Source organism: Fusarium oxysporum, chromosome 2 (genome assembly GCF_000149955.1).
Source record: "Fusarium oxysporum f. sp. lycopersici 4287 chromosome 2, whole genome shotgun sequence".
NCBI classification, from domain to species: domain Eukaryota; kingdom Fungi; phylum Ascomycota; class Sordariomycetes; order Hypocreales; family Nectriaceae; genus Fusarium; species Fusarium oxysporum.
In genome coordinates this window covers 2,089,123-2,111,925 of record NC_030987.1, presented here as the reverse complement: position 1 = coordinate 2,111,925, position 22,803 = coordinate 2,089,123, and the positions used below count along the sequence as shown (strand labels likewise).

General features: G+C 49.6%; 6 protein-coding genes across 10 annotated transcripts; 2 read left to right on the top strand and 4 right to left on the bottom strand.

The window, feature by feature from the left end:
• Positions 1–44: 44 nt before the first annotated feature.
• Positions 45–3,278, bottom strand: FOXG_06285 (potassium uptake protein). Its single transcript, XM_018384882.1, has 3 exons — positions 2,745–3,278; positions 1,489–2,673; positions 45–1,426 (listed from the first exon to the last, which is right to left on the bottom strand). Exons 1-3 carry the CDS (start codon positions 2,907–2,909, stop codon positions 428–430), a joined length of 2,349 nt encoding a protein of 782 aa, XP_018242043.1. The 5' UTR covers positions 2,910–3,278; the 3' UTR covers positions 45–427.
• Positions 3,279–4,405: 1,127 nt separating this feature from the next.
• On the bottom strand, positions 4,406–7,543 carry FOXG_06284 (uncharacterized protein). 2 transcript variants are annotated; one of them, XM_018384880.1, is made up of 2 exons: positions 6,104–7,543; positions 4,406–6,001 (listed from the first exon to the last, which is right to left on the bottom strand). In XM_018384880.1, the coding sequence occupies exons 1-2, from the start codon at positions 7,283–7,285 to the stop codon at positions 5,261–5,263; spliced, it is 1,923 nt and encodes a 640-aa protein (XP_018242041.1). In that variant the 5' UTR covers positions 7,286–7,543; the 3' UTR covers positions 4,406–5,260. The 2 variants fall into 2 exon arrangements, with proteins under 2 accessions (XP_018242041.1, XP_018242042.1); XM_018384881.1 differs by having other exon boundaries at positions 6,227–7,543.
• Positions 7,544–9,314: 1,771 nt separating this feature from the next.
• Positions 9,315–13,523, top strand: FOXG_06283 (uncharacterized protein). Of its 2 annotated transcripts, XM_018384878.1 has the most exons (5): positions 9,315–9,360; positions 9,501–10,056; positions 10,114–10,454; positions 10,520–12,611; positions 12,661–13,523. In XM_018384878.1, the coding sequence occupies exons 2-5, from the start codon at positions 9,955–9,957 to the stop codon at positions 13,114–13,116; spliced, it is 2,991 nt and encodes a 996-aa protein (XP_018242039.1). In that variant the 5' UTR covers positions 9,315–9,360; positions 9,501–9,954; the 3' UTR covers positions 13,117–13,523. The 2 variants fall into 2 exon arrangements, with proteins under 2 accessions (XP_018242039.1, XP_018242040.1); XM_018384879.1 differs by having other exon boundaries at positions 10,114–12,611.
• Positions 13,524–13,803: 280 nt separating this feature from the next.
• On the bottom strand, positions 13,804–15,910 carry FOXG_06282 (isocitrate dehydrogenase [NAD] subunit 2, mitochondrial). The gene is made up of 5 exons (XM_018384877.1): positions 15,538–15,910; positions 15,387–15,449; positions 15,148–15,234; positions 14,948–15,070; positions 13,804–14,874 (listed from the first exon to the last, which is right to left on the bottom strand). Exons 1-5 carry the CDS (start codon positions 15,616–15,618, stop codon positions 14,083–14,085), a joined length of 1,146 nt encoding a protein of 381 aa, XP_018242038.1. The 5' UTR covers positions 15,619–15,910; the 3' UTR covers positions 13,804–14,082.
• A 243-nt stretch (positions 15,911–16,153) lies between these two features.
• Positions 16,154–20,365, top strand: FOXG_06281 (uncharacterized protein). 2 transcript variants are annotated; one of them, XM_018384875.1, is made up of 3 exons: positions 16,154–16,866; positions 16,935–19,015; positions 19,072–20,365. In XM_018384875.1, exons 1-3 carry the CDS (start codon positions 16,542–16,544, stop codon positions 19,780–19,782), a joined length of 3,117 nt encoding a protein of 1,038 aa, XP_018242036.1. In that variant the 5' UTR covers positions 16,154–16,541; the 3' UTR covers positions 19,783–20,365. The 2 variants fall into 2 exon arrangements, with proteins under 2 accessions (XP_018242036.1, XP_018242037.1); XM_018384876.1 differs by having other exon boundaries at positions 16,154–19,015.
• On the bottom strand, positions 19,892–22,734 carry FOXG_06280 (uncharacterized protein). Of its 2 annotated transcripts, XM_018384874.1 has the most exons (3): positions 22,038–22,734; positions 20,478–21,980; positions 19,892–20,424 (listed from the first exon to the last, which is right to left on the bottom strand). In XM_018384874.1, the coding sequence occupies exons 1-3, from the start codon at positions 22,543–22,545 to the stop codon at positions 20,318–20,320; spliced, it is 2,118 nt and encodes a 705-aa protein (XP_018242035.1). In that variant the 5' UTR covers positions 22,546–22,734; the 3' UTR covers positions 19,892–20,317. The 2 variants fall into 2 exon arrangements, with proteins under 2 accessions (XP_018242035.1, XP_018242034.1); XM_018384873.1 differs by having other exon boundaries at positions 20,478–22,727.
• Between the last annotated feature and the right edge of the window lie 69 nt (positions 22,735–22,803).

Here is a 22,803-nt window from a genome sequence, read left to right as displayed (position 1 = left end):
AGATCAACACCAGGGGTTATCAATCAGTCTCTAAACTTCTCTCGTTAAGATTCATGCTTCTGAAATTAGTTCAGTCAATAGAATCTCGCCCATCACTAAGGTCTTTAGCCTAGAACATATGCAACATAATCATCGATTCATTCGCTCTTAAGGGTATATCGATATCGCTTCCGCCTTGAAACCATGTACAAGCAAATGATCAAATCTAAGGTAAGCGGAGAGTTCCCATCCCACCCAGTATAGTAAAACAAAGCAAAGCTGAGGCATCTACTAAGCCCATCATCAGTTAAACTCCCAGCTGAACCCAAAATCCAAAGCGCCTGTGTCCGAAAATCGTATAGTAATCCATCTAACTTTTGGTACCCAATCGTCCCTTATTCTTTTTGCGCATGTGTCGGGTATCTCGTGTTCAATATTGTTGTCGTTTTTAAATTTCCTTCACAAAGCCCACCTCTACCAGACTATCGGGGTCAATATCCAAATTGGCCAGCTTGGTTCGTGAATTCTCTCGAATCCACAAGAATGCTTCAAGTGCTACCCGGCGTAGGATACTGGAAATACTCCTCTTTTCTGGCCTCTGCACCCGCATAGTCTGTTTGCCCATAAGATAAACGGTTTGTGCTTCTTCGGCGGCCCGCAGCGCTTCAAGCTCTTCTCGAAACTCTGGTGGCATGTCATTCTCATCAGGTGGGAAAGGACCTCGGGTAATAAAGGTCATCAACTCGTTAACAATCGTAGGCGCCAAGTTCGGTGTGAGAACGTCATCCATGTAACCATGTCGCAGAACAATACGATAGCATGAAGGAATTTTTGTTGTAACACGCGCAATGACGAACCGTTGGTCAGATGGAACCGTAGGCTGAGAAAGGGGGCGCATGTGGAAGAAAACGATCACCTGTGGCCTCGTCTGGAACTTCCGAACGAACTGCGAAAATACCTTCGGGATGTGATCACCACTCCCGCCCACTTTGTCGAAGAATATTCCGAGTCCTGGAGCGACCATTACTTGTCCACCTCCAAACTCAGGTGAAAGCCTCAGCCTCGTCGAGCGCAGAGAACCTTCACCTTGAATTCCCCTTGCTATTGAGTTGTTTCTTGAGGTACTCCGAGAGGACATGAGGAACTCTGCCGGGTCCACCATGTCCCTTTGCTCTGCTTCCCACTGCTGTTCCTTTCCCCATCGCCAAAGCATGACGGACGAACTAAGGATGGCGGACAGGACCAGCGCAAACCAACCACCGTCAGGCACCTTGTTCATTGCTGCACTAAGATAAATGCTGTCGAGAAGGATGAAGATGAGGAACCCGATGAGAACAACGATTGATGAGATACGCCAGATGATGAGTGCCACTAGCGACACCATGCACGTTGTAATAAAGCTAACGATAATGACACATGCGCCATAAGCATGACCCAAGCTCGTTGTCTAGTTCAAGTCATGTCAGACGAGTCCGTTCCAAAGTGACACAATGAGGCTGGGTAACTTACATTGTTATAAACGGCCGTAACCACAACAGTACCGGTCATGAGTAGCCAATTTGCTAGTGGCATATAAATCTGGTCATGGAATCGACGGCTGGTGTGAACAGTCTTGATGTGAGGAAAGTAGCTGAGCCTCATCAACTGAGAAATGAGTTGGAAAGAGCTGGTGATCACGGCCTGGCTGGCCACAACAGCAGCGAGTGCGGCAATAATGATACTGAAGTACAGTGTGCTTTCGGGAACAGTGCGAAAGAATGGGTTGGTAAAAGCCAACCCAGTTTCATCCTGAGAAATATAAGCAGCTTGACCACAATATGTGATCAACAAGCATGGGAATGCCAGGAACAACCATGAAAGCTGTATGGCTCGCTGTCCAAAAGCACCCAGATCTGCAAAGAGTGATTCAACGCCGGTGAAAGCGAGAAGCAATCCACCAAGAGACTTCCATCCATCAGAATCGTTTCGTATTAGGTATTTGAACGCATAATGTGGGCTGAATGCCTTGAGTACGGTATGATCGTACAAGACAAGGTTGTATATGCTGATGGAGAAGTTGTAGAGGAGCCAGACAACAACGACGGGAGCGAAAGAGGTGCCAATTTTGGACGTGCCAATGAACTGCAGCAAGAAAAGCGCAATGAGGATCGCACACGAGGTCCCCACAATAGCCGGTCTTCCCAGATCAGGTCTGATAACCTGAATCCCTTGGACGGCGCCCAAGACGGACTGGGCTGGTGTCAGAATGCTGTCGGCCACAACCATGGAAACGCCCAAAACGCCAACAATCTTGAGGACGCTCTGTGCAACCCGACTACGTTCCAGAAAATCTCGGGCCATTCTCCCAGCGGGTGCGAGTTCGGCGCCCGTCTCACGATCCAGGCGCACAACAATTCTTTCCGGGCCATTGGGATCGACGCGGGCAATGTTGGCATATCGAGCAAGGAGAGAGTAGAGAGCAAAGGTTCCTCCTTGTCCATCGTCGTCGGCTGACAGGACAATGAAACAATATTTAAGTGTTACGATGATGGTGAGGGACCAGATGATTATCGACAGAGCTCCCACGAGGTCGTGCCATGACGGCTGTTCGCTAAAAGTCGAGCTGAAAACATAAAGGGGACTGGTGCCAATGTCGCCATACACAACACCGGTAGTTTGCCAGGCGAGCCATAATAAGACCGCGCCCTTATACGTCTTTTCGGAACGAGAAAGTCAGACCTTCATTCATAACGTCGCACATTTATTCTCATGGAGCTAGGACCTACCTGCTTCTTGTCGCGACACAAATCCTCGTGCTCGATTCGCTGGGCCTTTTCCTGGTCATGCAGGTCGCGGGCTTCGGGATCTGTGGGGGCGGCATCCTCGCTTTCTTCGGCAGCCGCGTTGACCCAGGCTTCTATTCTCTGGTTGCGGGCATTGTAGGAGATCATTTCGATCTGGAGTCGGCAAGGTCACTTGGTGACGCTGGGTCCAAAGGCCAAAGGCAAAGGCAAAGGGACTAAAACCTGGGGCTCATGCTTATATACTCGGCCATGTTCTGACTAGGATGGTGGTGGATAATGGCGAGCCTAATCCTAGATCAGAACGCCATGCCTATGCGAAACTGGCATCCTGGTCCACTCTGCCAACAGCCACAAATTCTTGTGGACGGTGAACATCTTGACTGCCAAGACGTCCATTGGCAAGTGTCGGTGGTGCTGATAGGCCCAGGCGTACTCGGATAAACCATCATGTCTTGAGCCTCTCCACCGAAGCTCAAGAAGGGTTTGATGGTCCGTTCTATCTGCGTGCTGAGGAGATGCAACCATATGCAGGCTTGAGGCTGTGTGCATGTCAAGGACCCAATTTTCCCCTCACTTGCAGACGGCTATACCCACGATGTCGCCGAAATGCTGCTCACACTCGAGTCAAAAGATTCGAGAAACTGTCAAGGGGGGAGCGCTCCCTGGTAGTCACTTTGAGTCAGTCCAATGACATGCCTAAATCCATCCAGGTCACCCTGACATCCTCCAATCTAAGCGTTAAGAAGTGCGGGGGTAGTCGAACTGGGGGCGATGATTGCCCCATGGGCCTTTTGGAGATGGTAGCGCGTTGCATTCGTAGTCAGAAACCCGAAGCGCCAAGACACTTGGGTTTCTCTGCTCTTTGTGAAGAGTCTTGGCTGCTTATTTATTGCATATGCTTTCGTAAAAGGGTCCTTCATCGGTCGTCCGAGATCAAGTGAATGGTCTTACCGAGTCTTTCCGTATGACGCTCGAGTCAGCTTTTGGTTGTATTTGTTGTGTAGTATCATGCATAGCAAAACCCCTGCTAAAAGTACTTGTCAGTTTATCAGCTTAGCCAGTGCCCCACGTGACAACGTGAGAGGTTTTGAAGTCCTGGAAGTCTTACGTTAAATTGTGTGATTGCGGTTCTCTCATGCTGGGCCAAGACTCTATCCTGTCTTGTATCAGGCAATACTGTAATGATGCATTTGCACATTACGAAGCCTTCCCCAGCATCACCATGTGCAATAAAGAGGCCGATACCAATGCTACGAGTCTGAAACTAACTTATGTGATAAGTGGGTGTGATATGAAGAGTGCCCTTCCTCTCAAGGCCAGTTGCACCAAAAATCGGAGTTCGTGATTACCTCAAAGTCACGATCGCCGTTCTTGATACCCTGCTCTGGTAGGACCTTAGGTAACCACAAAGGCTGGCTGCTACCTCAAGAACCCACAGATGCGGAGAAAAGAGGCACTTGCATGACGGCTGCCTAGGTACCTTACGGATAAGGTTGTATCTAGGTACTCAGTCGCTGGCCTTTCCAATAGAGGCATTCTGAATTGCTTATCAGAGTCGATTGGCAATCTATCATACCAAGACTTAGACCAAACTCAGCATAGCAGTTATTACAATATAGATGATCATACTATGATGAATTATGTAACTCGTTTTATAGTCTTTCGCATTTGATACTCGTGGATAGATAGACTGCTGGGGTAGTATTCCGTCTTTGGTCACTCTTCTAGCTTGTAAAAGCCGATTACTCATGATACCTTAGGTACCTTTCGCTCTCATGAGTTCTCTTAAGCTCCTATATAGTACATAGTGCCCTACCTACTAATGCACAAATGGCCATTCCCAAATTCCACCATAAGCAAAACTGAAGTATCTGTGATAAACTTAAATCTGTACACGAGGCCATTTCTGATATCATCAACAGGTGCACAGCCCGTGTGTGCGTCATGGGGATTGCCAAGATGAGGTCCAAGAAAAAGATGCATCTAAAAGATGTCTCGGCACCAATTCTCGTCGTTCGGTTCTACCCTGAAGATCCACTATACCCCTCGCGGTAAGAAGTCAAGTTCGACGGGAGGAGCTGCCTGTCGATCCTTAGTACTATGGTGCTTTATAGAACCCGGTCAATGACAATACCACCTAGCAAACATCATCATATATCTCATTGGGAACATGGGTACCGACTTTCTGCTACCCTCTCATATTACATTCATCAAAATGCCGTAAGAGGCAACTTGGAACGTAGCATTCAGGAACTGATGATACGCCCCTGTTCCTGTTAAGCATTGAGTTTCCAGTGCATAAACTCACCATCTGCACTAAAAGATGGTCCATATCATTTTCCTGAGGAAGTGGTCGTCAGGTGTCTAGTTCATGCACCGAGGTGCGGGACGGAGATTTTACGATGAGGCGTGTATTCGCCAAGTCTTTCCAGACTGCAACATGCAGATATATAGTACCATCAGGAGACGCCAAGTATGTGACTATCAGATGAGAGGCCTCAAACCAAGTCCCATGTAACAAGGTACGACCAGCCCATTGCGCATCTACCGAACTTGGCGAGGAATTCTTTGCCTGTGACTCCCCTTGCATCTTCGCGGTCTCCGAACTTTGTGAGAACAAGCAGCCGTACCGACTTGCCGCGAGGCCCGAGATCGCTTGCATTAACGTCAAGCCAATACCAGTATCCATTCGTTTCCATGGGTATCATCTCTTCCTTCTGACCATCGCCTCGGGGAAGGCAGAGAAGCACCAGCCGCTCTTTACCGCCACACATCTTCTCTGACCAGTGTTCGCAAACCTTTGAGTATTGGAATCGCACAACCTCACCGCTGTCAATAGGTATATGCCGCTGCTTCGGCTCTACACTGGACTCGGCGATGCCCTCTTCACCTGTAGTTGAGCACATTCCATGGGGCTCGCCATCAATTCCTCCAGTGTAGTAGTTTTCCCACGTGACTGGTTGGCCGTCCGCCCTGAATTGATATCGTGATTCGGACGGGAAATGTCTGAGGCCAAAGTTCTCATTGGCGTTGGTAAATTGTAGAGGAGAGAATTTGGGCTCGTAACTTTGCCCATTTACATGTCCGGAACCCCAGCATGCGTCCAGTAACTTCCAGTCACCACCATCGATTCGCACTGCGTTCCAAGCATGTCCGGTTGGATCTGCTCTTGGTGGGCGCTCGCCCTTCTTGAGCGGAGTGTATCCAAAGCCCTTCCCGTGACCGGTGACAACTACACACTCAAGGCCAGCTCTGTTAGCGATCGCTTTGTATGTTTCTGCATATCCTGCGCATACGGCTCTACCAGTAAAAATTGTATCTTCCGCCGTCATATGCCTTACATTATTGCCAAAGAATGCAGCGGTATCATAACTAATGTTGTGATGGAACCAAGTAAAGATCGCTCGCGCTTTGTCCGTGTATGAGGGAAATGGGCCACAAAGAACCTGAGCCAGATAACTCACCGGGTCATCCCTCGGCACAGTATCTCGAGGATACTGCGCAGCTACAGCATCTGGATCGCTCCAGTCCCGACATATTAGGCATCCATATACTGGGGCAGATGGAGTAAGAGCCCGCGTCTCGAACGCTTCAATCTGGGCGACTGAGGGTCGAGAAGAGAGCGGCACTGGCGGTGGTTCATCTCCCGATTGTGAGCGGCCTGGGATCGGAGGCCGTGTGGGTAGTGCTGGCTGGGAGTCTTTGGGTTTGTCCTTGTTTGAAAACCCAAGAATCACCGGTGTCTTCGCTTTTGAGTTCACCAATGGCCTTGGGGGTAACTTTCTGGGTTGCGACGCCGCTTGTGGTTCAGGTGTAGCATCCGCTTGTGGTTTTGCTGGGCGTGAAGGCAGCCTAGGTGGCAGACTAGGTCGAGCTGGAGGCGCAGGCTCAATAGCCCGTGGGGGCTGCGGTGACGGCGGAGCACGATTGGGTTTCGCTGCCTCCTTGACGGTCGCTTCTTTTTCTCTTCTTGATGGAGGAAGTTTGGGGAGACTTGCGGGATCATAAGCAGGTGGCAACTTATAGCCGGCTCCATCAGAGTTGACACTCGTCACTGATGATGGAGGCCTGCCCGTAGATAACGAAGATATCGCCGAGTTCTGTGATCTTTCTGACGAGCCAGAGTTCCGCCGCACTGTTAGACTAGACTGCGTTGAGGGTCGCCTTGGTGGTAAAGACGGAGCGGACTGCATAGTTGGGGTCCGACTTGGGAGCGGAGGCGGGGCTCGTTGTTGGACATCATGTTGACCATTCTGCGCTGTTAATTGTGGTGTCGACGCTTTTCGCGTAGGGCGATGAGGAATCGCTAGATTACTCTGCGACGGTGTTGAAGTGGTCGAAATAGCTGGTACCGTCTGGCTTCTAGATTCAATTGCTGGCCGGCCAGGAGGGGGAGGAGGCGGCGGTCGTTTGCGAACTGGTCCGGGACTTTGGCTTGGGGCACCTGTGAAACTCTTTTGTTTGTTGAGAGCAGCAATGCGCTCAGCTAGAGTGTTGAACTGGGGCTCCTCTGTGTCGGCCATTTTGATACTCTAATTCGAAAGGAAAGTTTCAACGTTTTCGTATTCAAGATGTATATTTAGACGGGAGGATGAAGGTGGTGATGAAGGTACGATAATATAATATCTTTAGCTGTGAATGCGATTACAAAGACTCGAGTAGTTTCTGTAACAAAGATGATAGCGACAGACGTGGAAGATGTCAATTCGGTTTCAATAAACAAGAATGACAGTCAGAGTGAGAGTGAGGATGGAAGAAATACGACAGACGATGAAACGGATGACTGACGGGTGCCTGAGTTGACCCAAGCGTTGATTCAAGGGGTCCAGAGGGATCGAACATAGCCACACAGCCCTGCAGGTGGAACCTGAGGGCCGCAGTTTAGAGGGCGGGGAAGAATGATAGAGCACCAGGTCCACCAACTATAGTTTCATGATGTTCTTAGAGCCAACGTTCGCTTTGCGTTAGACTTGGAGAGCTGTTGGTCATGATTGCACTGACCGTAACAATATACGAGCGTCATCTTATACGAGCGTACACAAGCGTTGAATTGTTTAACTGGCTGTTGTACTCGTCGTTCCACACAACAGTCTGCCCTCCCACCGTTTGATGACTTGGCTCTCGGCAATTATGTGCCTAGACCCAGACACTTGTGATGATCGCAAGTAATCGAGATATCTCCCCCTTTTCTTGCTCTGCCGCGTAATCAAAGGCAAAAATCAATGAATACTCTTCCATATAAGACCAGTCAACACAATGTTGTGATTATAATTACATAGACTACAATATCAGCGCTCAATATTCACGCCGTTCTCTCGCAAAGTAAGCCCTAGTTAGAAGTGATCCATGCAGAGAACAATTGCAGTATTCAGAACACCGTGGCTCAAAACAGAATCAAAGGGACTCAGTCTGGTTGGAAATGATAATATCCAGCAAATAGGTGTTCTCTTGATCAATACCTTTGATTTTATAAAACCCCATCCCACAACTTACGGAGAAACAGAAACATTCAAAACATGAAACAAGACACTATGTCAGGCTAACGGTGGGGGGCGTTTTTTCGGACGCCGTAGATATACACTAACTAGAACCTACCTAAGGTAGCTTCCAATATCAGACGGCTAGTGCATGCCTGGACGGGAGATCTAAGGCAACGTTAGTCATTAGTTGCACTTAAGAAACCAGGATGCGGATTTGGAGATGTGATGTTTCATGTAGTGATCATGATAACTTGAGGCTGACAAGCAGGTATCTAATAGTTGAGGGGCACATAGCATCACTTTAAATAAACCATGAAAATCATATTTATTTCCACCCGGGCCCCGATTATGTGTCGTCTTGGTCAGTATGCCTTTACCGCACATACCCACAAAGATCAAAACTTGGCAAGGTAGATATCTTACTAGTAAAGTACACTGGATTATTTGCCAGAACAGAATCGTCATGAAGTTGATGTCATGTCAACTTCAAGGATCAACCCTCGGTGGGAGTCATACTCTGTGCCCTACCACTGTTGGCTTTGCTAATCAAGTTGCTGAAAAAAATGCATAGCAAGTCTAATGTTGCCACGTGTGTAGGATGAAGTCAGTGAAGAGTTTATATAAATATTCAGCCTCTTCAACGTCAGTAACAAAGATTAGCTGTCTCTGTTTGTGACTCATATAGAGTTAGTCTATTTATCCATATTTGTAGCAGTGACACCTGGCACAAGATATATGTAGGTGCCCAGATGAAGTGTCTGAGGGCGATCATCCCTGGTAAAGGCAATTTATCATAAGAAAGGATGGCTGCTAGAATCAGGATGCTCTAGTTTCGTGATTCTGTATAAAACCGTGGGTGCCGTTAATATGCACTGTTACACAACATCATTTGACCGGTAAAGACAAATTAAGCATGCAGGCACTTTAGAGGTTGAAAAGATTCAGATATCGTCAAACTTCAGCAGCTAACTGCAACGCCTCCACTGCTAAGAGAGGCACTATAGGCTACTCGAATCTAGGAAGATAGGTACCTATCCTCCAGATAAGTTATTCAGTGCAGCAAAGCCAAACTTGAGGTGCAGGCAGTCAGCAAGAGCTGCCACACTACCTTACCTAGAGTATGTTTCTCCACTGAGTTACGGAGCAATGCGCACTGGGTCAGAAGATCCTAGCTGGTCATCGTTGATCCGCCCCGCACTAGCCGCCATTCACAGCCAACCAACGATCAACAATTCAACTTCAGCTAACGTTAACCCAGAACTTGAGACTTGCGACTACGACCCCAAAGCGGCTCGCGACTGATTTGACTGGGACTTGCTTGGATTTGCTTCTCCTCCATCCTTGCTTCGTTTTTTTGTTTCATTCCTTACTCAACCGAATGATTCTATCTTCATACACGTCTCCCCATCCCAATCGTCGCTTCGGCATCTCTCTCATCTCTTAGGCCCCAGTTTATAGCCTCCTCTTTAGCTCCTGCTGATCGACGCTATCCATTCGAGCACATCCTACATCGGCGCATCTGCATGCCCAGCGCATCGCATCGCATTACCCCAGTCGCATCGCGAAATATCCATCCATCCGTCGCATCGCCTGTTGAGACTGAGGCCGTTCCACTGAGGACCTTGTCCTTCTACTCTTCGATCTATCTGCTTCATTGTTCTCTCCTCGCCTTTGAGTCAGCCTAGTTGCCACGCTGCCCCCGCTCAATCATCATGGATGCGGAGGCCACCGGCAACGAGGCTGCCACCCCGCCCAAGCGCAGACTCACCTTTCTCGATCTCCCAGCTGAGACCCAGCAGGACATCTTGTCGCATGTTCGTGACTAGATTCACAATCCTGTACCTCGTGCGACATTGCTGACGACCCCATAGTGCTCCCAGTCTGAGTTGATATGTTGCGCTCTTGTATCTCGGCACTTTCATGAATTGGCATCCGCGCAGCTCTATCGTAGCTTCAACATCCTCTTTCCCGATGACGATGATGTGAGGTTCGAATCCCCAATCGATGGCCTTGCGGGTGGCCTCGACACCTTCACTACGAGTGATTACAACTACGCGAAGCACCTGAGAGAACTGTCTATGGATACAGTGAGCACTGGCGTGAAAGCCGAGCATGCCTACAAGCCGTATCTGTATAGTGCCAGTTGTGGCAAGTTCCTTAATACTTTACTCTATCTCACTCTGAAGAAAGCCAAGTCACTCGAATCTTTTAGGTGTGTTCCACAGCAGGCTGTATCTGGTTTCTTGGAAAGTTCTTGATCACTAATTTTCTGGCCAGGTGGAACATTCGCGTTGAGTTAAGCAGACCGGTCTTTCGTGAGCTTCACAAGATCAAAACTTTGACAAAATTCCACATTCGCCTCCAAGCCGGGGATACATACTACATCACACCCCCTCCTCTCCCTCTTAGCATTGACCCTCCTCTACCTCCCGCTTCAACTCACTGGCCAGATATTCCTCCTCCTCCGCCTGGGCCTCCCCCGGGAGTGTTTTCAGCCCCACTGGCTGGTGCTATGGCATCTCTGCCAGTCATCACTTCACCACCTCCTCTGTTGCCACCGCCCAAGCAATCCTCCAAGGCAAAGGGAAGTAAGCGTGACTCTGTGACACAGGAGCCCCCAACGCTCTCGGGTTTCAAAAAACTGAAAAGTCTTTCCGTTCTCGATATCGACAATCTCGAATTGGTAACGGAGCTCAAGACTTGCGTTCGAAATTCTTCCGCCACACTTACCGAACTGCAGCTTTCTCTTTCTGATAGTCTGGGCCTGCAAGCTAGACGACCGCCACCTGACTCAGATCCGGACGATTCTGATGTCGATGATGAGTTTCAAGTGGTTCCCGTTTCCCAGAGCACCAGCTTCGACGCGAGCGGCCCTGCGAAGACATTTCGCTCCCAGGAAGAGCGTAAACTTCAAGAGGGCATCCTGGGAAGAATATTTGATGTCGAACCTTTTATTACCAAGAAGCCTGCGCTTATCCAGAGTCCTCGCGAGGCAGCGACCAGCCAAGAGGATGATCAAGAAGCCGGCACCAACGACAATTCAGAAGATCCTCGGGAAGAATTTGTGTCATCTATCCGCAGTGTTTCAACAAGACTTATGTCACATATAAATGGCACTCGTGACTTCTCGACAGCCCAGCAGGATATTTTGGACGTGATTGAAAAGGCAGCAAGAAAATATGTGGATTCATGTGAGCTCCCTTCTCAGTCAAACAATGAACCGTCCGGTAGCACCTCAGCGACACCTAAGAATGATGAGGAGCAACAGAGTGATGAGAGTGGCGGATCGAAACCGACGACAACGGAATCAAGTTTGACCCCACTGTCTAAGAATAACGACTCAAACAATGATGCATCACCAGACGATATCGAAATTGAACATCTGGATACCATAGATGAGTTGGAAGTGGATTCGGACGAACAACAGACCAAGGACATTGGGGAGAAGGAAGTTGGAGTTAAAGAATCAGAAACACCAGAGGCAGTTGCTGATCCCTCTGGATTACCTTCGAAGACACCGGATGCTAACGCAGACCCATCTTCGACCCCAGGGCTGAACAAAGTACACACAAACTTGGATGCACAGCGGGTGAATTATGAGTCCCTACTGTCAAATCTACAGCAGTTGCAGGACGAAAACGATGCTTTCATCCAGAAAATCAAGGCGATTCGTGTGCAGGGTACTGTTGCTGAGTTGGAACAGTTCAAGGACTCAGTGACACAACTAAGAGAACTAAGTCAGGAAGCTGAACATATCAGAGGCGCGATCAAAACGACTCATCTCGAGATCAAACATATCGAGGATCAAGTCTTCGGAAAAGCTCAAAACAACGACGGCGAAAAGTCACGACGCTCGATTGACGAATACCTACGGGACACTCGTGGCATTGCACTAGAAACACTGAGCATTCATCTCATCCCTGTCAAGGCATCCGTTCTGTCGAGGGCTATTGACCTGAAGTGCATTAAGAACCTGACCCTACTAAATGTTGGTAATCAGGGCCCAATCTGGACGTTGCTCTCCAAAGAGAACAAGGTCTCGCCATTGGCCTTACGGAGTGTCTTTACCGACAATGTTTCGACCGCATTCCTCAACTGCATGTCCCAGCTTGAAGAATTGCACGACTTGTTCTTGTTGGAGCGAAGCGCTAAACATAAGCCTGAGAGTTTCGCACCACGAACTACCGTCACAATCGACCAGATCCGTCGGCTCGTCCTCAGGAAGCACATGCACACACTCAAGAGACTCATGATCAAGGACGAATCAAACAGCAACAGCTGGGATGCGAATCAGAAGGCAATGATACTTATTTGTAACCGTGGTGTGCAGCTCGAGGAGCTGGCTCTCAGCATGAATATCCACGCAGTGGTAAGTTGGCAATATCAGAAGTCCGGTCAGTCACTAACACGAATATTAGCACGCCTTCATGCAGTATTTCGCTGGACTAGTCAACCTTCGTGCTATAAACATTCTTCGATTCAGGAATAATGACACATGTATATGGGTCATGCGGGAGATTCTGAACTTCATCGTGGATAATCTCTCTCACCATCCCGAGCTGAAGCTGGAGTGGATCGCTATGGAGGACGATCGTCTCGACAGGGTCATTCGCCCTACGGACGCAATTGAAGAAGGGGAGAAGAGAAGAGGCAAGGGCAAGGGCAAGGAACAGGCTACGGTTCATCCACATCACAACAGCAGCAATCTGCCTGTGCTACCATCCTGGGGTTCGGATAGCGAAAGTGAGGAGGACGATGATGATGCCTCGAATTGTGGAAAGAGGCTTCGACTCAAGACCGTTGGAGTCCTGCAGTTTTATGAGGTTTGGGGCGTCAAAATTTTTGATAAGGAAATTCGATCTGGTCGACTATGAGGTCTAGAGACAGCTTCCAAATGTGGAGTTGCTTTTGGTGACAAATGCTACCCAGGGTGCGATGGCAAGGCGGCGCAAACGGCTCAACGGCAATGCTTTGGGTTTTTGGATCAGGGTAAACTGGATGGGACAAAGACGATGCACAAGGGGGGTTGGTGAATCTGGACCTGCATGTAACTTACGGAGCATCGCTTATTGCACTTTGCATCAGGCATCTACAACTTATTAGTGGTGACTGGGGCAGCGTTGAACTAGAAGCGTAATAAGATGGGACAGAATGTGGTTCGGCATGTTCAGTCAAGTCGTATCTTTTCTTTGCTCTCGTCACCTTGATCTAGCTGAATGAATGTTGTTGGCCGCTTTTCTTTATGAATCTTCTCACGGCAAGTAGTCTTGTTTCACATGCGAGATACTACATCTCTTCAACAATCCCACTGGATACAAATGCCATCCTTTTCAAACTTATATAAAGCAAGGTGTAGGGCATAACGCAAAAGGGAATTAGCACAAGGGTACAAAATCTCCAATGAACCCGAAACTGGTGCGATGAACTGTAGGGTAGCCAACGCCTACCTAGCGCAAAAAATTGGTCACCACTCAAAAAAGGTATCTGCAACTCATGATGAATGAGCATCACGCAAAATTGTGGCGAGATATGGAAGGAGTTTTACCTCGGACTAGAAGTAACTGTTGCTATGAGAGCGACACGAGAGCGATAAATTTTGAATTTTGACTATGTTGTTACCAATACTATATCGCATATCAGGCATTATCTTGCACTGGTTCTCATCTCATACACTATTTTTATTGGTCCGCATCATCAAGAGCAACTCCGTAACTTAATCATTTCGCCGTGCCTGATTCTAGGTCTGGTACACTCAATAAGTACACTACCCTTAAAAAAAAAGAAAATCGCGTATAAACCCTCGGGTGAGGAGGCAGGTATCTAAACTAAAGGATGTATATTTACAGCCTGGAGATGATGGCAGCGGCGTACTCGTTGGTCTTGGCCTTGCCGCCAAGATCACCAGTGAGGGCCTTGCCTTCGGCAAGAGTATCGAAGATAGCGGTCTCAATGCGAGAAGCGTGCTCGGTGAGACCCATGTGTCGCAGCATCATGATAGAACTGAGGAGGAGGGCAGTAGGGTTGGCAAGGTTCTTGCCAGCAATATCGGGAGCGGAACCGTGGACAGCCTCGAAGATGGAGCACTCATCACCAATGTTTCCGGAGGGGGTAAGACCAAGGCCACCGATGAGACCGGCGCACATATCGGACAGAATGTCACCGTAGAGGTTGGGCATGACAAGGACCTTGTCGTTGTAAGGAGTGGGGTCAGTGACCATCTTGAGGCAGCTGTTGTCGAGGAGCTCAGCGTCGAATTCAATACCGGGGAAGTCCTTGGCAACCTCTTGGGCAACCTTAAGGAAGAGACCATCTGAGAGCTTCATGATGGTAGCCTTGTGGACAACGCGGACCTTCTTGCGGCCAATGGACTCGGCGTGCTGAAAGGCGAATCGCAGGACACGCTCGGAAGCCTCACGGGTGATAAGCTTGATGCTCTGAACGACACCATCGACGACAACATGTTCAATACCAGAGTATTCACCCTCGGTGTTCTCTCGGATCAGGACGGTGTCGACATTGTCATAAGGGGTCTCGTAGCCAGCGACGGATCGGCAGGGTCGCAAATTAGCGAAGAGGTTGAATGTTCGTCGGAGAGTAAGGTTCAGGGAGACATGTCCCTTGCCAACGGGGGTCTTGAGAGAGATGTTAGCCATTGGGTCATGAGAGAGACGCAGACTGTGACAAATTTGGTTCATGGTGACGTACAGCGAGGGGACCCTTGAGGGCGATCTTGTTCTTCTGAATGTTCTCAATGGCAGCATCGGGGATGGCAGTCTTGCCGTCCTTGATAATGGGGGTAACGTCGACAGGCTCCCAAGCAATGGGGGTCTTGAAGATGTTGTGTCAGCATAATTGTTTTCTTTTTTGGTGCGACTTATACGGGTGGGCGAGTTGTCATGACGAACCTTGGCGGCGGCGAAGATGTCCTTGACGGACTGAGAGATCTCGGGGCCAATACCGTCACCCTCGATCAAGCTGACCAGGAAGTTACCCTGCGCGATGAGTTAGCAAAATATCTCTTCAATTGACTGAAGCCAAGCATTGTGTCGATCGAGACTGAGTTATTTTATCTCGGCACCTTGCTCGGCCCAGCCGAGCGCTAGGATCATCCAAAAGGTGTTTTATGAGGGAGCGCAAAACGTACATTGGCATCCTTGGTACCGTTGTACTTAGCAACTCGTTCGCCAGAGGTTGAGTAGCATCGGTTCTGTAGAGAAGGTGTAAGTGAATGCCCATGTTGTGCCCAAATTGCATCTTTGAATAAATTTGGGGTAGTTTTGGTGGTGATCTCATACATAGAAGACGGCGGCGCGGGGAGTAGCAGCGCGCAGGGCTTGCCTGGAGGCGGGAGTTCGGAGAGCTCGAATGGCCAGCATTATGAAGAGGAGCGAGCAGAGAGACTAGCTAGACACAGCTTGAGAAAGAAGAGGCAATGTGAGGCGAGGATTGGAAGAGAGGAGAGGGTATAATGGGAAGAGCGTGACAAGAAGATCAAGAAATAGAAAAGAGGAAAGATTAACTCAGGTCAATGGAAGAAAACAACCTGCCCAACCCAACCACAAACACAACCACACCCCAAACCAGACCAAATCCGAATGGCCAATGCTGCTTTCATGGCAGTATAGCCACAGGTTGACAGTCTGCACAGGGCCACTAGCCACTGAAAACAACGGTAGGCCAAGGCATTTGCGGCGCCCAGCTCCACTACCCTCCACTTTTTCGCGCCTTTTACAGTGGTTTCAAGGTTCCCTTTCGGCTACAGCCTCGTATCCCGCGCGGACTTCCGCTCCATTGCTAGGTTGATATATTTTTTTTTCTTCCCGTCCTTCCACGGGATCGTCCACAATCCAGAAGCCTTCTCCGAGCAACGAGGGGCCGGTGGGCATCCGTAGTTCACCTGATGTTTCACAAAGAAACCACAGAAATGCACGTCACAGCAATAAGTGACGCCACAGCTGGACTGCCACACTTGAACCCCACAGCCCAATATAAGGTACCATCACCTGGCCATTGCCCAGCCACATACACCTACCGTAGTGCCTGCTCCCGTGTACCCGGGATAGGTAGCTTCTAGCTCATCATAACACTATATCTCCAAGCACCTATTCACAGCAACATCACCTGTGATATAATAGACCCGTGCAACATTGCGCGTGTGACATTCGTTATTAGATTCACTCTCCAGACTAGAGAATAATTCGCAAAGATAACTGCGCCGACCCGGCGCAACACAGTCCGACCCTATCGAGTATGCGACGCCACCCCTAAGTTCTAACTCAAGACCATCATCAGAATCACCATGGCCGATACCGAGCGTACAATCCTCGATTTTTACCAGATTCCTACTCTGTATCCTACAGAATGGCCAGCTGAAAAGGACCTGGAAGACTTGGACGATGATGATGAAGGCGAGAAAAATGCTGCTATAAAACGAAGACAGTCACGTTATCAGGCGCTCGAGAGAGCTGTGAGCCAACGAAGGAGCAACATTCCCAGAGAAGACGATCAAGGAGGTGTTGGAAATATTGTTCAAAAAGACGAGCCGGATCCGCTAGGGACTACCGATAGCGTCGTCAGAACGCTGAAGCATCTTGGTCTGCCCCTACAAGATGACCACCGACTACGTATGCTCCCGTGCCATGACTGTACGCTTCCACGGATATAATAGATTGACGGCGTGTGACTACATCAGGCAATCGATTCCTACTCTCCTCAACAACATTTTCACCAGCTCTCTTCCTCTCCCAGATGCATGCTACTGCCGACACTCGGAGTCTCCTTACTGGTCTCGATGTTCTATCACAATCCATCGATCAAAAGTCAGCGTCCCTCAAGGTCCTCGTTGAGACTAACTTCGAAAGATTCGTCAAAGCCAAAGCAACAATAGATAATGTCTATAAGGAGATGAAATACCGCGGAATGGAACCACCTGACGCCAATAATGCGCACTCTAATGCAGCCCAGCGTCGCAGTTATCGCAATAGTGTGGCGGGCGGTGCTGGGTTAGGAATCAACAATCCCCTGACATCTCCCAATATTGACACGCGTAAGAAGAATGCACTGACAAAAGAGAGCGAGTACGGCGTGCTGGGAATAAAGGGCCCTCTCCTGGAAGTTTCTGCAAAGGCTGAGGACGTATGGGGACCTGCTTTAGGAGGAAGGGAGAAGGAGGAAAACCTCAAAACCGTTTCAAATCATCTGACCAGATTCAAGGATTATGTTGAGCTGAGCACGTCGATAGCAGACAGCATCAAACGCAAGGACTATGAATCATTAGTCGACGAGTTCAGCAGGGCAAGAAAAATTGCAGACGAAGCTCGACGATTGACAGAGGAAATAGGGGACGAGACACCGACAGAGCCCCAGCTTTACCAGTTGTTGATAGCGGGACGCATGTGGTATGATGTTGACCAGCAGATACGCGCCTTCAAACGTGATATCTGGAAGAGGCTGGTTACTCTTCACACCTCATCCAGGACGGATGGCACAACTGGCCGTATTCAAGATCAACATATGGAACTCATCGGATTACTTCTTGAGCTCGGCGCCGACGACAATCCTATCTGGGTATGGCTTTTGAGCCGATACGATCATTTGAAGGGCAAAATTCAATCGACAGCAGACCGCTCAAAAGTTGAGATCGAGGTGCTTCGTCGCCGGCTGGCCAGTAACGATAAACCGAACCCCAATATTATCGCTGCGCATCTGCGATCCCTAGGACGGCCGGTGATTGAGGACAAGCCTTTGACATTCGACTCACCTGAAGTAATTGAGCTCTGGGAGAAGATGTTATCGTTCCTTAACAGTCTCCTGTCAAGTGAAGGTATTCTGGGTGAGGTGATAGAGTTCTGGCAGACAGTGCAAGGGTTCATTAATGGGTCTGCTCAAGCTGCCCTTCCGGTTGGATATCGCGGCGAGTCTCGGCATCACCATGAACTATCACCGCAGAGCGTTGGCGAATTACGAAAAGGAGCTGTGGAACTAGTGGACTTGCTCCGAGAACACGCTTATTCATTCTTCGTGGATATGCCCCCCGAAGATGTATCCCTACTTTTCTCGCCAATCCCCAATACGCCAGCCCCGACGACGCCTGGATCCGCCACATTGTCATCTCCCAGAGATCCTCGCTTCAATTTTGACCCAAACAACATGCCTCCTCCGTCGCCCAAGAGGGGTGAAGTCTGGGAAAAGCTGGCATTCTGGCCTCCGTGGTCTAATTCTATCAGCGGCGTTCACTATCTGTCCAAGATGCTGACTTTGGTTGGCGCTGGAGCTGGTGATTTAGCGTGCATTGAGCCAATTGAGTCCGGAGAAGGCCAGGTGATCGATCGCCTCAGAAGTCTTGTTGGAGGTTCCCGAGAGCGATGCGTGACAGCATTGTGCGCCGCCTGGAACAGAGATGCTGAGAATATTAAGTATGTTGAGGACTGGCAGCGCTCGGTTGAGATGGGGGACGTGACACGAATGCCAGCCAGCTTCGCTGCCTTCGAAGGAGCAGTCCTATCAGGCATGCAGAAAATTCTCTACATCCCTGATGCCATGTCCAGGTCAGGCTCGGGAGATATTGTCTTGCCACCTCCGACCAAACTTCTCCAGATGGTCCGCAGCCAATATGTTACCACCCTGTACAAGGCATTGAGTGGCATGGTAGAAAATGCCGAGCGATCTCTGAAGAAGACGGAGGACGACTGGTTAATTGATAGCGAGAGATCGCTTGCATTGGCTGTGGCGCCGAGCATGGCGGGCAAAGGGGCATTGGACTCAGGGGACAGGGTAGGCTTTCCACCACCCACTTCGAACGACTTCACTGTACTGACAATTTTATTTAGAACATTCGCATGCTCATGACCCTGAGCAACCTGTCATCATTGCGGTCGCAAGTAGTGCCAAGTCTCAACTTGCAGTTCGAGAATGCCTTCTCCGTCAAGTTGACTGACGAGTCCAAAAAGATTCGCGAAGTTCTTGGACAGATCCACGAACGACTTTTCCAGTCCTACACAAAGCAGTCAATCGAGAGGCTTCGCGATGTCATTCAATCAGGCATCTCAGCCCCTGACTGGGCTCCTGGTCAAGGGCAACGTACTCAGGCAGCTAAACCATACGTGTACGAGGCGCTTCTTACCCTTGTACTTGTCCATTCTCAGGTTTCTACTACTGCGCCGGCTCTCACATTCGAAGTCTTGTCCTTCCTCCTCGAACAGACGTCCACCCAGCTCCTAGAAGCCTTCCGACGTCGGCCACACTATACTCTAGAGGCACTCATGCAGGCAACCCTCGACGTGGAATTCGTCGCCCAGACCCTCAGCCACTACACTTCGGAGCGTGCTTCAGAGCTTCAGAGCCAAATCTATCAAGAGCTCGATGCGCGTACGGACAACGAGGCCCGCGCACGTCTCCAAGGCGAATTGTCCGAAATGCGCAACGTTCTCAAACGTCTTAGAGAAGCGAGCAAAAACGAGTTTGCTTGCTTCAAGAAGCCAAAAAGGCCTGGCCACGGCCCTAGCAGGAATAATAGCGGTCTGTCCGGTATCTCAACCTAGAAGGCTCTGGATCCGCATATTTCCAGCATATCAAACAACCAAGAGCGGGAGGATGATAGTTACACAACGGATATGGACTCTACAGGTTAGAGCGGGCTCGGTGGGGAGGTCTGTGTATTTAAGAATACGTAGTACTCTAGAGCATAAGCGAAGTGAATCATGATCAACTTTCTTCACTTCTGCAAGCCCGTTCCATCGCTGAAACCTTCATCAAAGAAATCCCGAGGTATATTGTTTCTTGCTTTTTTTGTCTATGCCGTGAACGCCAGAGTTGAACCACAGCCCCTGATTTCTATTCTGTTTTCGTTGACTTTTCCTGCTCCCCTCATAACACATTGGGCCAAAGGCACCGTGCCTAGTCATACATATGTATAGTATATATCGTGTGGTATCAAAATTCATATTCTTTTCCGTCCAGTCATTAGCCATTAAACGGTTCAAATCAAATACGTCTTCCCCCCATGCATGATTTATGCCAATATACTCCGTTCGCAACGTTTGCAAGTGTCATAAGCATCGGCCTGTGAAGAATCCTTCAAGGAGTGTTTGTAATGAGAAGGTGAGAGCAGAGAATCATCTCGAGGGATCGAGAGTCTGCTGGAGAGAAGGGAGAGCCATCTTGGCGGGCAAGGATTGTATCGTCTGTCACAGTGATTAGCCGGGCATTACAAACGGATTAGAACAAGGGTACTCACAGTCCAGATCGATGCTTTGGAAGTAAGTCCCTATAACAGGGTCTTGTTCCGAGGTGATCAACTTGCCTGCCTCACTGCGAAGTGTTTGTGGCAGGGCTTTGCGGATCGCCAAAAGCATCTTCAGCAGCCCTGCTAGATTACCACCCTGCTGTGTGAAGACACCTGGGTCTCGTTCTAGGGGCCACCCAGGGCGGAGATGATCTTGCTCCCAAGCCTTGAAAGCCCAAGTCGATTTCTCAAGACAGTTGAGGAAGATGATAGCCGTTAGATACATCTTAAAGTTCACCTTGACCTTGCTGTCCTGAAGCACGCGATGCATTCCGCTGAGCAGTGCCTTTGAAGTGTTGTTGGCCTTTCTCTCAGCTGCCGCGTTCAGCTGCATGCAAAGGGTCGTATAGATGTCAGCATCGTTCTCGCTTTTGGCTTCTTGGATGCGCCTGGGCTCTTCATTCTTATTGGCTGGTCTTTCAATAACGTTCCACTGCCTCTCGCGATCGATGCTCTCCACCAAACCCCATAGCTCTAAGGACTTTCGAAGTAGATCATCCTCTGACTCTTGCAATTGCTGAAGAGCAAGACTAAGAGTGACACGCATGAACTTGGAGGGCTCTCGGTCGATAAAAAGTTGAAAGACATCGCGCATATAGGCCTCAACCTTGCCAGGAACATCTTCCTTGTCCTGATCGATCATAATAACCTGGAAGAATGAATCCTTGCTGCCTCTGGATTCTGCTAGCGACTCACTTGGCTCTAGCAGTGCGACCAAAGCTTCGAGGAGTATGACTTTGCCAGTTTCAGGAAAGTGCGAAACCTCTATCATGGTACCATCATGGGTCATATTCAGCTGGTTCTTCAAAAGGTTGATGCGATTTTGGGACAGGACAACCTGGACACCCGCCGAGTACAAATCAAGCTGCTCCTGGAGCCTCGTTCGCACACAACCAGTCCTCCACACCCTCGGTGCCAAAACCTTCCTGCACGTGTCGCATGGTGTTCCTTTGCCGCAATTTTTTCGAAGGATTCTGCACCTAATGCATGCACCTATTTTCCGTACTTCTTGCACCTCCTTTCGCCGCGCAGCAGTAAAGCGGGATCGCGCGTGTCGAGGTCTCCCATTAAGTTGACCATCGCTTGTGTCCATTCGAACACCGCCCCTGCTCATTTGGATAGGTGTGGGTGGATGTTCGTGAAGTAAAGGAACAGGCGAGGCAGTCGCCAAGTATGTCATTTCGCCCCATGGTTGCGAAATTCCACTGTCGGGAGCTGTTACGGCACTGGGCGAGGCTTCTATCGGGGTCGGAATGTCCATAGACGGCGGTGTAGTCGAGGTAGCAGTCTCGTGAACGAGCTGGGGGTCAAGAAGCGACGGGTTTAGCCTGGCTGTAGCAGCAACGGCGACCGATATGTTCGAGACGTCTGGGGAAGCAACGCTATTGGGAAGCAATGCTTGAAGTCGTTCCTCGGGTGATAACTCGGTTCCTGGGAGTGGTTGCTGGATTGCACCTAACACATTTGTTGTGAGAAGCGCGCCTTGCAAGTCAAGCTCTGAGGGGCCATTACCTCTGTTACCCTGCTGCGACCGGTTCTCGTAGCTCACAGGAGGGTTATCTAGAGTGAATTGCTCATGGAGCTCAAAGCGATCTGGAGCATGCTGGGTGTTGGCGGGGTCAGCAGGGTCAACCACGCCTGCCTGTACGCTCTGAGCACGATTGTTCTCGTTTAAATCAACCTGTCGTGAGGCTTCGGCGAGTGTCTCGAGGGCGCTCCACCCTTGGGGGAGATTTGGGACATCGACTGGCTGTCCGTTCGGCTGCGCTTCAGGAGGCGGTCGATCGACAGGTGCTCGTGCATTGGTGATACCATGAAGTTCGAGGCATGCTCGCATACGATCCGACTCGGAAATGGCGGGACATTTCTTGGTGATATGCGTTGTCAAGCTATCGATCCTTCCCTTTGGAAAGTTCTCACCGCATTGCTTGCACGTATGCGGATATCGGTTACTGTTGTCGTTGAGCTTAGGTCCCCGGACGAAGTACTCGAGAATGAGGGGATTGGGCTTGCGGCCCATTGCGCGCTCTGGGGAGTCGTTGCAAGCGCGTCGCCCGCAACCTGAACCGTCAAGGCGTCTGATACGCCGTTTCCACCAGAGGCCAGTGCCGTAAGTCCAAGGGGCTTCAGAATGGCTGCAGGATTGATAACGTAGGGCTGGGATTTGATGATAGAATTGTGCCGTTGCTGCGATTCTGCCTTGACAGACCGACAAATTTCTCACACCGCCTGTAGGCGCGGATTTGTGGTTTGTCCGGTCAAGTCAAGACGCTTGTCT

Excerpts from the sequence above, each read along its gene's own strand:
- FOXG_06284 (XM_018384880.1), bottom strand. The coding sequence starts at position 7,285 with ATGGCCGACACAGAGGAGCCCCAGTTCAACACTCTAGCTGAGCGCATT. Across the intron at positions 6,002-6,103 it reads CTGCATTCTTTGGCAATAAT|TGTGTAGTTGTCACCGGTCA; the intron begins GTAAGGCATATG and ends GCTGGCCTTGAG.
- FOXG_06281 (XM_018384875.1), top strand. The coding sequence starts at position 16,542 with ATGGCCGATACCGAGCGTACAATCCTCGATTTTTACCAGATTCCTACT. Across the intron at positions 16,867-16,934 it reads ACAAGATGACCACCGACTAC|GCAATCGATTCCTACTCTCC; the intron begins GTATGCTCCCGT and ends TGACTACATCAG. Across the intron at positions 19,016-19,071 it reads CATTGGACTCAGGGGACAGG|AACATTCGCATGCTCATGAC; the intron begins GTAGGCTTTCCA and ends AATTTTATTTAG.
- FOXG_06282 (XM_018384877.1), bottom strand. The coding sequence starts at position 15,618 with ATGCTGGCCATTCGAGCTCTCCGAACTCCCGCCTCCAGGCAAGCCCTG. Across the intron at positions 15,450-15,537 it reads CCCGCGCCGCCGTCTTCTAT|AACCGATGCTACTCAACCTC; the intron begins GTATGAGATCAC and ends CCTTCTCTACAG. Across the intron at positions 15,071-15,147 it reads ACATCTTCGCCGCCGCCAAG|ACCCCCATTGCTTGGGAGCC; the intron begins GTTCGTCATGAC and ends AACATCTTCAAG.
- FOXG_06283 (XM_018384878.1), top strand. The coding sequence starts at position 9,955 with ATGGATGCGGAGGCCACCGGCAACGAGGCTGCCACCCCGCCCAAGCGC. Across the intron at positions 10,057-10,113 it reads AGCAGGACATCTTGTCGCAT|TGCTCCCAGTCTGAGTTGAT; the intron begins GTTCGTGACTAG and ends ACGACCCCATAG. Across the intron at positions 10,455-10,519 it reads AAGTCACTCGAATCTTTTAG|GTGGAACATTCGCGTTGAGT; the intron begins GTGTGTTCCACA and ends TTTTCTGGCCAG.
- FOXG_06285 (XM_018384882.1), bottom strand. The coding sequence starts at position 2,909 with ATGATCTCCTACAATGCCCGCAACCAGAGAATAGAAGCCTGGGTCAAC. Across the intron at positions 2,674-2,744 it reads TGTGTCGCGACAAGAAGCAG|ACGTATAAGGGCGCGGTCTT; the intron begins GTAGGTCCTAGC and ends CGTTCCGAAAAG. Across the intron at positions 1,427-1,488 it reads TTACGGCCGTTTATAACAAT|ACAACGAGCTTGGGTCATGC; the intron begins GTAAGTTACCCA and ends GACTTGAACTAG.
- FOXG_06280 (XM_018384873.1), bottom strand. The coding sequence starts at position 22,545 with ATGGGCCGCAAGCCCAATCCCCTCATTCTCGAGTACTTCGTCCGGGGA. Across the intron at positions 20,425-20,477 it reads CCAAAGCATCGATCTGGACT|ACGATACAATCCTTGCCCGC; the intron begins GTGAGTACCCTT and ends TCACTGTGACAG.